General features: G+C 43.1%; 1 protein-coding gene across 1 annotated transcript; it reads left to right on the top strand.

Moving 5' to 3' along the window:
• The first annotated feature begins 7,667 nt into the window (after positions 1-7,667).
• LOC117640682 lies at positions 7,668-15,832 on the top strand. The gene is made up of 18 exons (XM_034377482.1): positions 7,668-7,880; positions 7,961-8,142; positions 8,253-8,292; positions 8,383-8,893; positions 9,806-10,332; positions 10,425-10,587; positions 10,671-10,796; positions 10,872-10,949; positions 11,018-11,152; positions 11,231-11,461; positions 11,558-11,665; positions 11,745-11,864; positions 11,979-12,116; positions 12,189-12,275; positions 12,372-12,563; positions 12,637-12,816; positions 13,141-13,212; positions 14,874-15,832. Exons 1-18 carry the CDS (start codon positions 7,687-7,689, stop codon positions 15,591-15,593), a joined length of 3,804 nt encoding a protein of 1,267 aa, XP_034233373.1. The 5' UTR covers positions 7,668-7,686; the 3' UTR covers positions 15,594-15,832.
• The last annotated feature ends 798 nt before the right edge of the window (positions 15,833-16,630 follow it).

Genomic DNA, 16,630 nt, shown 5'->3' with positions numbered 1-16,630 from the left:
CGACAGTGCGCGGCTTAGCTCTTCTGTTGCTTGCCAACGCACAGTGTGATGGTGTTGATAGGGGATATACTATCTCAAGTTTGGTGGTGATGGACGATGGTGATTTTGACGGCATGGATACAAACGAAGCTCAGGGGGAGGTAAATATAAGACCTTGTGTCGATGAGCTTTTTGATCATGGAGCGATGTTTGACAATGCTGAAAATGAGATCTTCTCAAAGGTATCACACAACTGTTCAAACAAGTTCACCAAATTTACTTGCATCGCCTGTGGAGGAAAATTTAATAGGGGAGAGGTGGGTGTCGTTAGACTGCGAGGACTTTTAGGACGCCTGGACTCGCCACTGTGCTAAACGTTTCCCTTTCTTTTTGCAGGGCGCTCCGCCCACATGGCATTTATAAGGCGGCAAGAAATGGCCTTCGACAACTTCCCAGGAATCCAGGTGGTGGAACTGGTGCATCTCATCGTGGTAAGAAGTCGTGTCTTGATTTATTGGACCCAGTCGGGCTGTTGACTGTTCTTTGCTCATGCCGACCTTTCTGTTGCAGCTATGTACGAGCTTTTCGCGACGTACAAAATGGACGTCGATGGTGCTGGGGGCGAGTGGGTGCCCACTGCCAACTTGCCCGGCTACGCACCTGCACCAGGCAAGATGAAATGCGAGTTTTGTGCCGCCCCTCTGAAATCCTTCAGGCACAAGGCAGTCCATATCCGACGAGCGTGCCACCAGGTTAATCACAATAAGTAAGTCGCCCCTCTGCCTCTTCTTGCTAATTTGGTTTGCTTTGCACTCACTGGTAGCCAAGGAATGAGACGTCACGTTCGTTTTCACGTGAAAACGGCGATGTTAGTTTGAGCGTGACAAACGCTGAAAATTTACAGTCAAACGAATGTGACATACCGCACCGCTTTGTCACGTTAGTACTTCGGGTGTGACACGCAATCAGCTGTCGAACTGTCACATTAAAACAAATGTGACACATGGTACCCAAGTACACATGTCGTGTCACATACAAACGAATGTGACACCCATGTACTGTCACATTCGTTTGAATGTGACATGCCCACTTTGACACGTTCGTTTGAAGGTGACACGCCATGATTGTCAGATTAAGGGGTGTCACGTTCGTTTTTTAAAAAGGTGAAAAAAAAAAGTTTGGCCCATGTCACAATTGGGTACCATGTGTCACATTTGCTTTAATGTGACAGTTCGACAGCTGCTTGCATGTCACACCCGAAGTAATGTGACAAAGCGGTGCGGTATGTCACATTCGTTTGACTGTAAATTTTCAGCGTTTGTCACGCTCAAACTAACATCGCCGTTTTCACGTGAAAACGAACGTGACGTCACATTCCTTGGCTACCAGTGCTCACGATGTTTCCTGTTTCAGTCCCGTGCACGTAGCCACCTACAACAATTTTGCCAGATACCTGCGAGCCTACTGCGGGACTAACCTAAGTGATCTGCCGGTCCCGGGCGAGGCGCCCGCCGACCTAGACGTGCCCTGCAATCCACTCTAGACAACCAGGTCAAGCGGGGTCGGCTGGCCATGGCGGCGGCTGCCCCGCTGGGCCAGGAGGACTTGGAGCTGTGAGTCCGAGTGAGCTTAGCCCTGGGCTTGCCCGGCGTGCCCCTCGTTTCCAAGTGACTCGTCTCAACAGTCCTTTCTGCTTGCAGGGCTGCAGTGGAGGCCAGCGTCGAGCGCAGCAGCCAGGCTCTCCTTATTTTACGGAGATGAACCGTATTTTTGTAGAAATAAACGCATTTTTGGCTGAGCGATAGCGAAGCCCGTTACTCCTGTGCGGTTGAAAAGTTTTGTCTGTCTGTGGGTCTGACTGTGTGTGTACACTACTCCTCCTGAACGGTTCGGCCGATCTGGCTGAGATTTTGCAGGCTCATTGGGTATCTCCTTGGCTCGGCACACGCGAAATTTCACAGTCCTAGCTCAACGGGTTCAGTTTTAATAGCCGAAAAACACCTAAAAAACGGCGAAAAATCGTGTTTTCTGCAGACAGATCCCTTTGTCTTAAAGAAAAGGCACGGTAAAAACGGTTCCTGGCTTTGGTTTTCCCAGGAACTCCCTGGAAATCGCCTATGCCTCTACCATAGACTTCCTGGGAAAACCAGGTACCGTTTTTACCGTGGGGGGTCTGGGGGGCGGAGCCCCGCAGCCTCGACAAGTTAAAAAGGTACAAGGGTCAAGATCGTGTTATCTGTAGAAGAAGCAACTCTATCTAAAATGAAAGGGGGTCTGGGGGCGGAGCCCCCCAGTATGTCAGAAGTAACGGACGAAGGACAAGCAAATGCTTGCCGAAGGCAGGCTAGCGCCGCAGGCCAAGGTAGGTACGCTAGGCGCGGATTGGAGGAACAGGCTGCGAGACATCGCGAAACCTGTTACGACAAGACACGGTCTGGCGTAAACCTACCTTGAAATGGTTTTCTTGTCTCCTTTCACCTTCGATGTTAGTAATACAAACAGTGCCCTTTTAAACGAAAGTGATATTCTCCAAAACTGTTTGAAGATCCACTTGACCACATGCCATTTGGATCGGATAAATGGACGGAAACCCAAAAACGAGGTCGCATAAGGAAGGCGCACGCTTGGAACACATAAGTTGCTCACCCGACCCATCGATAACGTGAATTAGTCTGTTCTTTATGATGAGAAAGGCTTTTATTTCATTTACATACAGAACTTCCATATTCTTACAGAAAAAAATTCATAATTGAAGAATACGGAGATCTCCCTCAAAAAACAATGGGCATGGGCAGTCTCCATTAAGGTTCCGGAATTTTTCGTAGTTTTTTGACAGTGCACGGCAGTCTGGGACCTCTTCGACAAGGCCGAAAGGTAAGAAGGGTAGTGCGATCGTGTGCTAGCTGAAGTCTTTCTCAACTTGGTTAGCTTGATTGCGTTTCTTCTACGGGGTCATAGCCAGGGACCAGGCTGACAACGGTGATGATGATGACAACGGTGGCACCAACAACACCTCTACCACTACCAATGTCACCTCCTCTTCAACAACCACCACCACCAGTGGCGGCCCCTCCACCAGTTGAACGCGTCACTGCCGCTGAGAGACGAGCGCGGTACCTCGTAAGGGCGGAGCGGCGGGCGACGCAGCAGGGCGCGGCCTCCGAGACGGAAGCGGGGCTCCTCCGCGAGGAACTGGCCCAGGCCGACGGCCGATTGGCCCAGGTCCGAGGCCAATTGGGCCAGGCCGAAGGCGAATTGGCCCAGGTCAAAGGCCAATTGGCCGAGGTGCCGGTTCTGCGGATGAAGCTCCAAACCGCTAGGGCGGCCCTGGCTCGCGTCGAGGAGGGTGTTCGTCAGATGACAGTGAGCAATACTCGCCCTCGTGTATTCCCGACAAAAATTAACAGAGCACTTTTAGTCATCGTAATATTTTCGAAGTCTTTCGAGCTAGGAGGTTGAAATTTTATAAGGAAAAGAAAACCAAACGAGTATCATCTGCTTTCATTAACGTTCGTTGAATGAGATTTATTTTCTTGTTTGGCCTAAGTGAGGCTTTTTCTCACTATGTCAGGCTTTGCAGCACATCGTCGAAGAGAAAGACGAAAATCCCATCGGGCCTGCTTGAAGTCTCCCGAAGCGCCTAATCAGACGCATATCATTGACTGCTGAGCGATAGCGAAGCCCGTTACTCCAGTGGGATTGAAAAGTTTTGTCTGTCTGCGTGCGTGTGTGTGCACTACTCCTCCTTAACGGTTCAGCCGATCTGGCTGAGATTTTGCAGGCTCATTGGGTATCTTCTTGGCTCGGCACACGCGAAATTTCACTTTCCTAGCTCAACTGGTTCGGTTTTTTGGCTGAGCGGTAGCGAAGCCCGTTACTCCAGTGGGGTTGAAAAGTTTTGTCTGTCTGTCTGCGTGTGTGTGTGCACTACTCCTCCTGAACAGCTCGGCCGATCTGGCTGAGATTTTGAAGGGTCATTAGGTATGTCCTTGGCTCGCTACACACCAAAACTTGGCTTTCTATCTCAATCCATTCGGTCATATTAGCCAAAAACACTTAAAAAACGGCAGAAAAAAGACAACTCTTTAGTTACTTTCAATTTTTTTGTCAAGTTTCATATTATTTCATGTGTTTTGGAGACTGCTGATGACGAACATAAAACCCGTTCGGACCCCCGACCGAAAGTTGAATCCCATCGGTGAAGATTTTCATGACCAAATGCTATTTTTAGCGGGATTACGCTCATTTCTACGGTCTGCCTAGGAAAGCAGCCTGCCGAAGGCAGGTTAGCGCCGCAGGCCAAGGTAGGTGTATACGCCAGGCGTGGATGGTCGAAACTAGCGCAGCATCGCGAAGCCTGTTACGAGAAGACATGGTCTGGCGTACACCTACACTCTCATTCCAGGAACGTGACATCACGTTGAAACGAACGTGACAAAGTGTCACGTTCGTTTGAATGTGAACGAGCTGATTTTCGGCCAATTCACACCCAAACGAATGTGACACAATGCTCAAACGAACGTGACAGTTTGTCACGTTCGTTTCAACGTGATGTCACGTTCCTAGAATGAGAGTGTACCTTGTATAGCCTAAACACCTAAAAAGCGGCGAAAAATCGAGTGTTCTCTCTCGTCTTGATGACAGGGGGGTCTGGGCAGCCTCCACAAGTTGAATAGTAACAAGGGTGAAGATGGTGTAATTTATAGATGAAGCAACTCTTTCTAGAATGAAGGGGGCATGTATCAAATCTCAGTAACTGATGACGGACAAAATTTGCCTGCCGAGGGCAGGCTAGCGCCGCAGGCCAAGGTGGGTACGCCAAGCGTAGATTGGACGAACAGGCAGCGAGACGTCGCGAAGCCTGTTACGACAAGACGCGGTCAGGCGTAAACCTACCTTGTAAGTAAATATGTAAGTATGATGTGCTTTGTGTGTTTGTGAGTTTTGTGCCCCAGGCTTTGTTTCTTAATTGTTCATTACATCCCCAGGTGCGTGTATTCACCATATCAGGTGCCATGCTGGCCAAGAGAGCACACACACACACACACTTCGGTTCATGCCGTACTTGGGAGTCTGAATCTCACTGCTTCACTATGCTAGTCATGCAAGAGTGGAGTCCTGGCTGCTTCATCACGTTGAGCAGCTTGCCAGGTCACTTGCTTTTGTTGGCTGAGCGATAGCAAAGCCTGTTACTCCAGTGGGGTTGAAAAGTTTTGACTGTCTGCGTGCGTGTGTGTGTGTGCACTACTCCTGAACGGTTCCACCGATCTGGCTGAGATTTTGCAGGCTCATAAGGTATGTTCTTGGCTCGGCACACGCGAAATTTCATTATCCTAGCTCAACTGGTGGATTGTTGGAACTGGCGCAGCATCGCGAGGCCTGTTGCGGGTGATTCCGTGCGTAGGGGGTCATTTCAGGTCACTGGGGCCTTGGCCTGAACGGAGGTTGATTTGGTAGCTTGGGTAATTCGGATTTGTTTTATTAAACGAGGGCCATGTCCTCATGTGGATAAGTCAATCTAACTTTTGTTTTTCTAGGTTTTGTAAGCTGCTCTAAATTGTCGTTTTGCAAGTTCCGTCATGGTCACCGACACCTAAAAGACAACGTTGCCATGCTGAGGTATATGACACAACCACATCAAAAGAAAACTGGCTATTTCACACTCTTCTGACTTATTCTTCACAAAATGGCGGAAAGTGACCTTTGCATCATCATTTGTTGAACCCGAAACAGCTTATGGGAAAATGTCACTCGTGTGACCATGACCTACGCTGCTTTCACAACTGACGGTCCACTGGGGTTCCTTTTCGTTTAAGAACCTCGCGACCACTTGGCATCGAAAGAACGTCGATAAAGCTAACAGAAGCCCGTGCCCGCGGGACCTGGGGCGGTCAAACGAAGCTTCCAGGCAGTCAGAATTGTTCAAAACGATTAAGGTGTACAAATAGGTGTAAATTCCGTTTCGGGTCGTAACTCGTCCACCTGAGGGACACTGCAAAAAATTCCGTGGTTTGGCACGGAAAATGTACGGAAAAATGGGGTACAGACGGGTACGGAAAAGGAACGGACCTTCTGTATTGGTCCTTTGTGGTCCCCATAAGGATCTCATGTAAACAGGTACAGAAATCGTGTTCAGAACCTCCTTGGTTGGCAAGGTACGGACCGTCCAGGTAAAAAATTGACCAGACATGTTCCGTGTAATTTCTGTACTTTTTTGTATCAGTGGAGAGCTGCTCCAACCATCGCTGAAACACGCTATTTTGGATGCTCAAAATGACACCGTCGACAGTTCTTACCTATCTTGTAACCCAGCGGGTCAGGACAGTAAACACTTCGCTCCGTCAATTCCATCTGAAAATACCGTCATTTTTTTCTGTAAATGCCACCGTATTTCATGGGGTGAAATTAAAAGTCACCTTGTAGCGTTGCCACGCTCAGAGGAGTACTGTGGGGTACTATGTATGCCATCTGCACGAAATTTAGCCGCAAAAGTAAAACTTTTTATCTAAAAAAAAAATTGGTATACCCAAAATGACCCTTGACGCACGTAATCACCCTACGACCAGACATGGTCTGGCGTACACCTTCCTCGTTAATGGAAAGATGGAATCAGTATGTTTTGCGAAACGTTGAAGTTCTGATCCTGAGTCTTAGCTTGATGGATGTCTTGCTCGGAAATGAAATCACGAAAGCTTAGCTGGTCCCCTGGAACGATGACGACCTGGCCGCCACACTCGCTTGTGACACACTGGATAGTCAGCACCATTCGGGCGGCACTTTTCATCATTTTCTATTACAAGGTAGGTTTCTGCAGAAAACTCGATTTTTCGCCGTTTTTAGGTGTTTTTTTCGGCTATAAAAACTGAACCAGTCGAGCTAGGATAGTGAAATTTCGCGTGTGCCGAGCCAAGGACATGCCCTTTAAGTGTGCAAAATCTCACCGAGATCGGCCGAGCCGTTCAGGAGGAGTAGTGCGGACACACACACACAAACAGACAGGAAAAACTTTTCAACCCCAATGGAGTAACAGGCTTCGCTATCGCTCAGCCAACAAGAAAGACAACCGTGGCAACGACGAACAGTTCGGTCCGAAGTCAGGTCGAGGGGGCTACTCTTGCGGCCTCGAAAGGGGAAGGACATGACGCTGATCAACCGGGCGGGGTGGCGCCCCGCCCTAACCAAGAATTTTTTGGCTGAGCGATAGCGAAACCTGTTACTCCAATGGGGTTGAAAAGTTTTGTCTGTGTGTGTGTCGGTCCGCACTATAGTCAGACTAGCCGAACTTCCTCGGATGCCGACGGCCGACTGACCGAGCGGAGCTGCTGAGGCGATGCTCAGCTTGCTGGCCCTCTCCCCTCCACACTCTCGCACATGCGCAGATGCTTGTCGAAAGTAGTCCCGCCCGCAACCCCTCCGCCGTCCGCCGCCGCTACAGGTTTGAACGGGTTGAACCTGGTGATGGGCCGGCCTTTCATGTTGTTTGTGCTCATGGCTTGATTGGCCTCCACTCTCATGAAGCAATGTAAAAATTGTTAGTATTGTTTGTGTTGTTTGAATTTTTAGCGCTGAAGCAGTTGTCGTGAGTGGTGAGTTTTGGTTGCATCGGATACTTTTCTTTTACATCAACTCTTTGAGAGGTTATGAGAGGACTTCTGAGGCTGTTTTTGCAATGTCGTTTTCTGATTGACCCCGTTTTGATTGCAGACCATGGCTAAGAAGAGGAGAACCCCTTTAAAACCGCGGAGGGTCACTGCCGTGAACCTCCAGCGAGGTGGTATGCAGGGAAAGGGCTGCAACAGTCAGCTTCAACGCTGCATTATCTACTTGTATAATTTCTTTCGGACTGAAGCAAACAAATTTTTGAGAACGGGAAAACTCACTGTGCCACTTACCAAAGTACCGTAAGTTTTCGTTACATTACTGCTTCAGTTGTTTTTTTTAAAGGTTTGTGTTTCTCAATACTTGGATATGATTGTTCCAGTGAGAGAGTTGCAAAAGCACTTGGACTGAGTGTCAGCACAGTCCGAAAGTACTTAAACAAACATCGAAGAGGATCTCCCCTGAAAACTCCTACCCATGGAGAGAGAGCAAAGCCACTCCGAAATGTAGACAAATTCACTGAAGGAGCGATAAGAAGGCTCATTTATGAGTTACACAGGTGTCGTAAGTATATTTGATAATAATCTATCAGAGAAATGAGAGAAGATTGAGGTCTGGCTTGTTCAGACTTGGCTAACCACCTGCTGTGATTATAATGAGTTTCTTCCCTGCAGGTCGCCATTTCACTGTTAAGTCTCTGTTGCAAATGATTAGGTACATCTTTCATTTTGTTTCATTGTTTTCTCACATCTCATAGCTTTTCATTTCTGATACTGAAAATTTTTGTGCTTTTATGTTTTTCAGAGAAAGGGGGATTGATTTTCATGGAGGCAAAGACACCCTAATAAAACTTTTGAAGGATATGGGCTTTGCTTTCCGAAAGAGGGATGGTCGAAGGTACTTGCTGGAGACCCCTCGAATCACCTTGCTCCGAATCAAATATTTGAAATTGTTCATGGAGCACAAGAAGCTAAAGCGCTACTTCGTCTACTTGGATGAAACTTGGTTTTTTCAGTTTGGCAGCAACAAGTGTAAGATCTGGCAGGACTCTGACATAAAATCATGTCCCATCCGTAAAACTGCAAGTGATACAGGGAAGCGCTACATTTTGATTCATGCTGGTGGGTGCGAGGGTTTTGTTGAAGGGGCAGCGTTGTGCTACTGCTCTGGTCAGAAGCCAGAGGAGCATGATGACTTCCATGGTCAGGTGAATGCCAAGATAATGAAAAAATATTATGTGGAATGTCTATTGCCCAATCTCCCTGAAACACCCTGTGTCATTATCCAAGATAATGCTTCTTATCACAGAGCTCAGGTAAAGTTTTTTTATCTTTTTGTATTCTTTTGTATGTCCTGTTTTATAATGAGATTTTTTTCAGGATTGCTTCCCTGAATGAGAGCAGTGGCGTGGGGGAGAGACTGTTTTTATTCTTTTCAGTAATTTTTTTGTTAATCCAAAACTTTCTTTCTGACTAGGACTTGGACTGAACAGTATTAGTGTACTTGGCATACTATGTCAGTCTGTACTGAAAGTATTACTGCAGCGTCCCCAGTTGCTCTGGGTATGTAGCACATAAGTGTGCAATTGCTTCTGCTTCACTGAATGCCCATTTGTACTTTTCTTCTCTTTTCAAATCTCACTAGCCTCTTTGCTGTACTGTGCCAGCATCAATCTTCACCTTGTCTTGGCGTTGCTAGAGTATGCATGTGATCTGGATGGAGGCTTCAAATGTAACAGTGTGTGCATGTGACATTAATTTAAATGTAGAGAGGCCCTGCCGCTCTACATTGTGTTCCGAATTTCGTTTAGAGATGGTGATGCTAGGTGCTAGGACCCCTGAGTTCATGGATTTATCTTAAGCAGGGGTCTACTTTGCATCCTGTTGTTTTTCACTCTGCAATATAGATGTAAAATGCTCTTAAAATATATCCTATTGCAAATAAAATTTCACTGCCCTTCATGTTTTGCAAACAGAACGCTTATTAATAAGTTTTTTGACAGGTGTTTCCAGTTATCATTATGGCAATGGAAATTGATGTATTTGTGTGTCTGTTTCATGCTTAATATTTCTGTAGCTTTGCTATCGTTTTCCCTATGCACGTTTTTACTTGAGCTTTGCTTCCCATAAGTTTCCATCCTTATGAGATACTTCTAGTGTTACAGTCTATAATGCAATGTTTCCTTATTTATTGTGCTTTTGATATTAATAATAATTTTTGTTTGTAGGATGTCTCATTCAGCAAAATGTTGAAGCAGGATCTTATAAACTACCTGAATAGTAAGGGGATTTATCCTAGTGGTGATCCTATTGTCCCTGTACTGAAGAAAATGGCTGAGAGTGCAAGAGGTGAAATGAGACCACCACTCTTCCAGCTCCTAGCAGGCACAAAGCACCACATCTTACAGCTACCACCATACCACCCACACTACAATCCCATTGAATTGATTTGGGGAATTATCAAGAGGTATTATGACAGCCATGTGGGAAGAGACAATAACTACAGCGAGGAAATGTGCCTGCTCATCCTGAACGAGGCTTTAGCCCTCATTACACCTGAGGTGTGGGCCAAAACCGTCAGCAAGGTCGAGAATAATGTTTTTCAAGATTATTTCTCGCATGTGCCTCAGGACAGCCAGACGATCAAGCCTTTCATCATTCATGTAGGAAATGATGACAGTGATGACAGTGATTTTGAGGATGATCCTGACAATCCAGAGGAAATAAACATTGACTTGATTGATCAGAGTCAAGTGTAAGTTAGTCAATTTATTTGTAGTATATGATGTTGAAACTTGACTGCAAACAGTGTTTTGTAATCCCTCTAATCAGGCTTTCTATTTCCAGTGTTGATAACATCATCACCACCACCACTTCTGTTTCTGATCCCTTTTATTCTTCTGTTTCTGATCACCCTCCGAACTTGACCCCGGTTTCTGATCACCCTCCGAACTTGACACCTGTTAATGAGCCTGTAGCTAAGCTTGACACAGCTTTATCATTCAGTCCGGTGAGATTCGCCCGTCATTAACCTATGAAATCTTGATCAATTTTTTATGCAATAATATTAATAATTGTGTTCTTCAATTTCAGAGTGTATATTACAGCCCACCTTTGCAGGATTTCAGCTTACAGTGGAGCTACATTCCCCATCGTAAGATAACGATTGAAGAAATTGAGGGTGCTGTCCATAGTATTCTTGACCCACTGGATGGGAAGGTACCTATATAACTATAAAATTGACAAATGACATATATATTTTCCTTTTTTTAAAGTAATTAAGTAATCTTTCAGGAAGAAAATGAGACACTTGACATTGTGTTATCACATAAATATTATGAAAACTTCATTGTCTGGGAAAGATCTCCTAAGGTATGTAGCCTATTTAAATTGATACTGGCATATTATTTGTTATGATTAATAATTAAATTATCCGCCAGGATGAACTGCCAAGGAAATCACCAGCAGACTCCATTTTTGAGAAAGGATTTGTCACACCTGACCCACACCATATCCAAATCTCTGTGCCAAGTACGAGACAGATTTCTCCTTTTATTGTTGCAGATCTAGATGAGGTGAGAATCATTTCAAAGTTGTGGTTTTGGTAATTGCTTCTCCACAGTTTAATGTTTTTTTTTTTTTAAATGTTGCAGCAAGATAGTGTTTCTTTGAGGAAAAGTACTGGTTCACACTCCTTGCAGGGATTCACTGTTCTAGATCATTCAGAAACTGTGACCAGCGTTACTTTGAACACACGTCCTGGTTCACACTCCTTGCAGGGATTTACTGTCCTCGATCATTCAGAAACTGTGACCATTGACTCTGATGAAGGTGACACTCCACCTCAGTTATTACCTTCTCTTGCAACTGTAACCACATTAGAGGTATGGTTTTTGTATTTAAATGATTTTTCATTTTTAGTTATATTAATTTGATTTTCTTACTTTTATTCATGTTTTCTGTTGTTCGCATGCAAATAGGAAGCTTTTAACATGCCAGATGACCAAATGCTTGTCATGCGACGGTCTATCATTCTTAGAGTGAGAGATCTGATTCTTATGAAACCATTAAAATGGTTAAATGATGAGGTGACCTTACAGTATTTTATCCAAAATCATTATGGGTGATTTGAGTATTTATCATTCATGCTTTCTGGAATTTCCGTAGATCATCAATTTTTATGGAGCACTTTTGATGGACACTCATCCTGATGTGCACATCATGGACACGTTTTTTTTTATAAAATTAATCACTGGCGACAGCGGTGTCCTCAAATGGACTAAAAATGTATGTTAAATTTCTGTTGAAATGTTGTATGTTGTTACTTTGTTGCCAAGTTCTCTTGCCGGACGACTGTGCATTTATGTAAAATCTAATTGTGCTTGCTGCATGTTTTGTCAGGTTGATATTTTTGATTTTCGATGTGTCCTCTTTCCGATCCACTTGGGTGCTCATTGGGCTCTGTGCTCAATGTCATTCAAGGAAAAGAAATTGTGTTACTATGACAGCTTGGACCAGAAAAATCAAGAATGCCTTGAGGTAATTGCCCTTTCAATAATTATTTTGCACAAGTTATCTGTTGTGTGACCATCATTGCTCTCTTTTCATCAGGAAATATTGGTGTTTATCTCTCAAGAGTTGACGCGGAAGAGGCAGTGCCATGTAATTCGACATGAATGGTCATTGGAGCATTCTAAGGTTTTTGAAAAGCAAATTGCTCATACACATTTGTTAATTAAAATTTACCACTGGTACTTGCTGCAGGTAATTCAAACATCATTTCTTTCTTTTCAGGGTATTCCTTCTCAGAACAATGGTTCAGATTGTGGTGTTTTTGTCCTGGCCTATGAAAGGTGCATCTGTGAAAACAAGCCAGTTTCATTTGATTCCCAAAATTTTGATGAGGTGAGACTCAACATGGCTAGGGAAATGTTAGCAGGCAAATTAGACAATAATACATTATTGCCCTTTAGTCCTACTGATAAGGTAATATCTGTGTTTCACTGGAAGTTATCATTTGTTTTAGTTGCCACAATTAACCCAAAATTGCATCCCTCAGATTTTGACAGCTGTGAAACGAAGGAGTAAAGGATCAAGGAATCTGCTTGCTAAGCAACTTCCCGGATCCGAACAGAGTGGTAAAAAGAGTGATGAAAAGCCTGTCAAAAAGGTGCGCTCTGCCCCTTCCAAGAAACTGCTTGCTGAAAAAAGTGTGGTCTCAATCACTCCCCTTTGCAAGGTACGATAAATGGGTCCTAAATCTGTGCAGATACATGTAGGGGTGGCTATTGGTAAATTCTGAGAAATAATACAAACTAATAAACAGGTTAAAAAAATATTTTCCATCTCCCTAATATTTCACTTATTTCTACAATAATTTTTATAGCTGTTTAATATTATGTTATTCCTGTTAAGGCTCTGATTTTTATTTCAGAGCCAGGAAAATGGTTTCAGCTGAAACAAGTGCTGGACCTTGTGCTCTGCATGTTCCCGCTGCAACTCCACACAGTGTCATAAATTGAAGGTGAAAGTAAATCCATGTATTTTCTTTGTTTTGTTCCAGGACACAGTGAAGAAGAGTGTAGCTTCTTCAAGTAACTCCAAACATAGCCACAAAGTAGCTGAGTATTTTCCAGTGAGTGTCACACCAATATCAATGAATTAGTCATAATCTGAGGTACATTTTCTTAAGGCACACTGCACCTTTAACTTCCACCCGGGTGGAAGGATCTATAGTGAAACTGCAGTTTAAACTGTAGTGCCAAAACTACAGTTCCTAAACTGCAGTTTTTAGTAAGAACAAAGTGCAGAATAAGTCCAGTTTCAGTTTGCTCATGGATCTGTAGTTTGCTGTGTATGTAAACTGCTTTCTAGCTGAACTGCTATTTGTTGACCAGGTATTAAGTACTATCTGTAGTTAAAAAGTGAAGTTACAAGTTTCTTAATACTAATCTACTTAAATAGTCCACTACTGAAGATCCGCCTTCACTTATATCTGCAGCAGGATCTACAGAGGAAATAAAGTTTCTGCTCATACTTTTTTACACAATGACAAACTAGTTGAATGTTAACTACAATTTGCAGTAATTTTTCGCTTAAGGCATAGTTTAAGATGTCAAGCACTGCAACTTGATATGAAGAAACAAAAACAATTACATTAAGTGATTAAAATAATATAAGGATTGAAAAGGAAATATCTCTTAGAAGTTTCAGTTATTTCTTTTAAAGGTTTACGTTGAAATACTTGACGTTGGAGACTTTTAGAAGACACGACTAAACTTCCATATGAAAACCTATATGGCTGGATGTAACCAATTCTTAAAATACTATCTGGTTCTGTTTGCTTATTTTATAATGTTCCATATTAGTCAGGTAGCATGTGACAAAGTATCGTGGAAATCAACAAGCCACAAAATTTAGCCAGCTTGTCGCCAAACAAGGTCTAGCTAAGTGGCATCAAATTCATTATGACTGGATGATAAAATGTCAAACACAAATAAAACTAGAAAGCATTATAATGCAGTGCGTCTCAGAAGTTGAAAAGGTAACGACTCCAGTCGTTGAAAATTAAGACCTTGAAGGCTCTCTGAATTAAATCACTCCATGGTGTCTTGGTTTCTGAGGCAAATTCATTATAAATTACATTTTGGACAAGTGGATTTCACTCAAAGTACAGAGTGGCTTACAGTAAAACTGTAGTTTTCTAGCAGTTGGACTCTAGTTCCTGAGGAAAGCCGGCCTTTCCATGTGGTCGAGTAGCCAAGCCCCTATCCACAAGGAAGCTCAGTGGAGCAGTGGTCAAGGCCTCTGCTTCACAAGCCATGGGTCCGAGGTTCAACTCCCGGCAACATCCGATCACCAAACACAATTAACACAAAGTTAATCACCCAAGGGGTCAGAGGGAGGAAGAGTCCCCTCAAATCAGGGTTCAAAAATTAAAAATTTTGAATTTTGAACCAAAATTTCAAACTGCAGATTGTCTTCTCCTTTGAACTAACTCTGGCTGTGTAACTAAACTACAGTATAACTGTACTTTGAACTATAGTAAACTGATCTGAAGACTAGGGCAACCTAGGCCAAAAACTATAGTTGTCCGAAATAACTGGTACTTTTTTTGCAGTTTAATTATAGTTTACTACACTTCAACTGTAGTTGAACTACACTTTACCTGCAATTATACAATACATTACAGTAATTTAAAGTATGAAAAAAAGTATTTAAAAATTAAGTTTAACATTTCAAAAAATCTATACTTTTCCAATGAAGTTTAAACTGCAGATCCTTCCACCCGGGCAGATTGGGAAACCTCCGGTTTCCTCTGCTTCCTCCTCACGTGTCACCTCTAACATAGTTCCCAAAGCTTCCCTTGAACTGAAAGAGCTCGTTACATCCATGAGTGGTGTTTTTTTAGTGCAATCGGCAGGAATCTCACAGCGAACGGAAGAACTTTTTAAACACAGAGGCAATGCTCAGTGTACAGCCATTGCTGCTTGTGCCATTTCTACCCTTTGCTTAAAAACACCACCATACAGCAGAGAAGATTTGAACACTATTGTTAGGGAAGGAGACAGCTATTATGGACATGTGAGGGAAAGTGTTGATGCTGTGTTTCTGTCTCCCGAAGATCTTATTTCACCTCTCAAAGTTTGTGGACGTGAAATTCAATTTGATTTGGAAATGTGTGGGGGAGGACAGTTTATTCCGACTGTAGACAATGATCTGTCTGCAGTTGTTGAAAATGCAGTACAAGCATACCAAAGTGACCTTGGAAGATGTGGCTTTATATTTGTTGGGCACACCAAGTCTGTGTGCTTCATTCACCTTAAAGAAAACCAATTTTTTTACTTTAATTCTCACTGTGTAGATAGAAATAACAGAATATGCCATGTAACAAAAAAAGGTGCTGCTAGGCTTTTCAGATGTTTGTCAATTCGTGCCCTCTTGAGTTGCTTACTTGCTGATCACCCTCGTGATAATGGCCACTGGCTATTATATGCTATTCTTCTACATTTGTAATGCGGTTTATGTTCTGTTTTGACGCCTCCTAATAGAATAATCCTAACTGTCAGTGCTGATCCAAGACAATCCTAACTGCTAAGAGGTTTCAGAGGAGGCTAAAACTGCTCATTAGCTCTCTTCAGTCCAAAGCACCGAATCATGATATCACTGAAATACAGCTTCCATGTTAATATGCAAGGTTTATACTTTTTAACAAGTCCATTGCCAAGAAATTTGAAGCAGCATGTTAGCATGTTGGCGTCACAGAATTTTATAAGACATAGCTTTTTCCATCGTACAATCTGCGCTGACAGTTATAATTGTCTTGGATCAGCACTGACAGTTAGGATTATTTTATTAGGAGGCGTCGGTTTGACTCTTGATTTACATGTTTTGTGAGAGGGGCAAACAACTTCATCAAAATTTGTACTCCGTTATTTCAAATCCACGTTATTTCATGTCATTTCTTTGTTATTCCAACGTTATTTCGAGTTATTTCTGGTCATTTCGCGTTATTCCACCGTTATTTCAACGTTATTTCACGAAAAATGTGCACCAAAATTCAAGCTGTTTGCCCTTCGGTTTTGTGATGAAGATATGTAACTGTCTCTCAAGTGGTTTTTCAAAGTGATTATTTTATGTACCAGACATATTAACGTGATATATTTTGCATTGGGACAATGCTCAGAACAATGACTTAACTCGTCTGTTAAATTCAAGCTGTTTGCCCTTCGGTTTTGTGATGTAGATATGTAACTGTCTCTCAAGTGGTTTTTCAAAGTGATTATTTTATGTACCAGACATATTAACGTGATAGTTTAATTATGATGCCAAAAATTAAAACTATATTTTGCATTGGGACAATGCTCAGAACAATGACTTAACTCGTCTGTTAAATTCAAGCTGTTTGCCCTTCGGTTTTGTGATGAAGATATGTAACTGTCTCTCAAGTGGTTTTTCAAAGTGATTATTTTATGTACCAGACATATTTACGTGATAGTTTAATTATGATGCCAAAAATTAAAACTATATTTTGCATTGGGACAATGCTCAGA

This window comes from Thrips palmi, unplaced genomic scaffold (assembly GCF_012932325.1).
Source record: "Thrips palmi isolate BJ-2018 unplaced genomic scaffold, TpBJ-2018v1 HiC_scaffold_12, whole genome shotgun sequence".
Taxonomy (NCBI): Eukaryota; Metazoa; Arthropoda; class Insecta; order Thysanoptera; family Thripidae; genus Thrips; species Thrips palmi.
The sequence above is the reverse complement of the archived record's forward strand: the minus strand, read 5'-3'. Positions and strand labels throughout refer to the sequence as shown.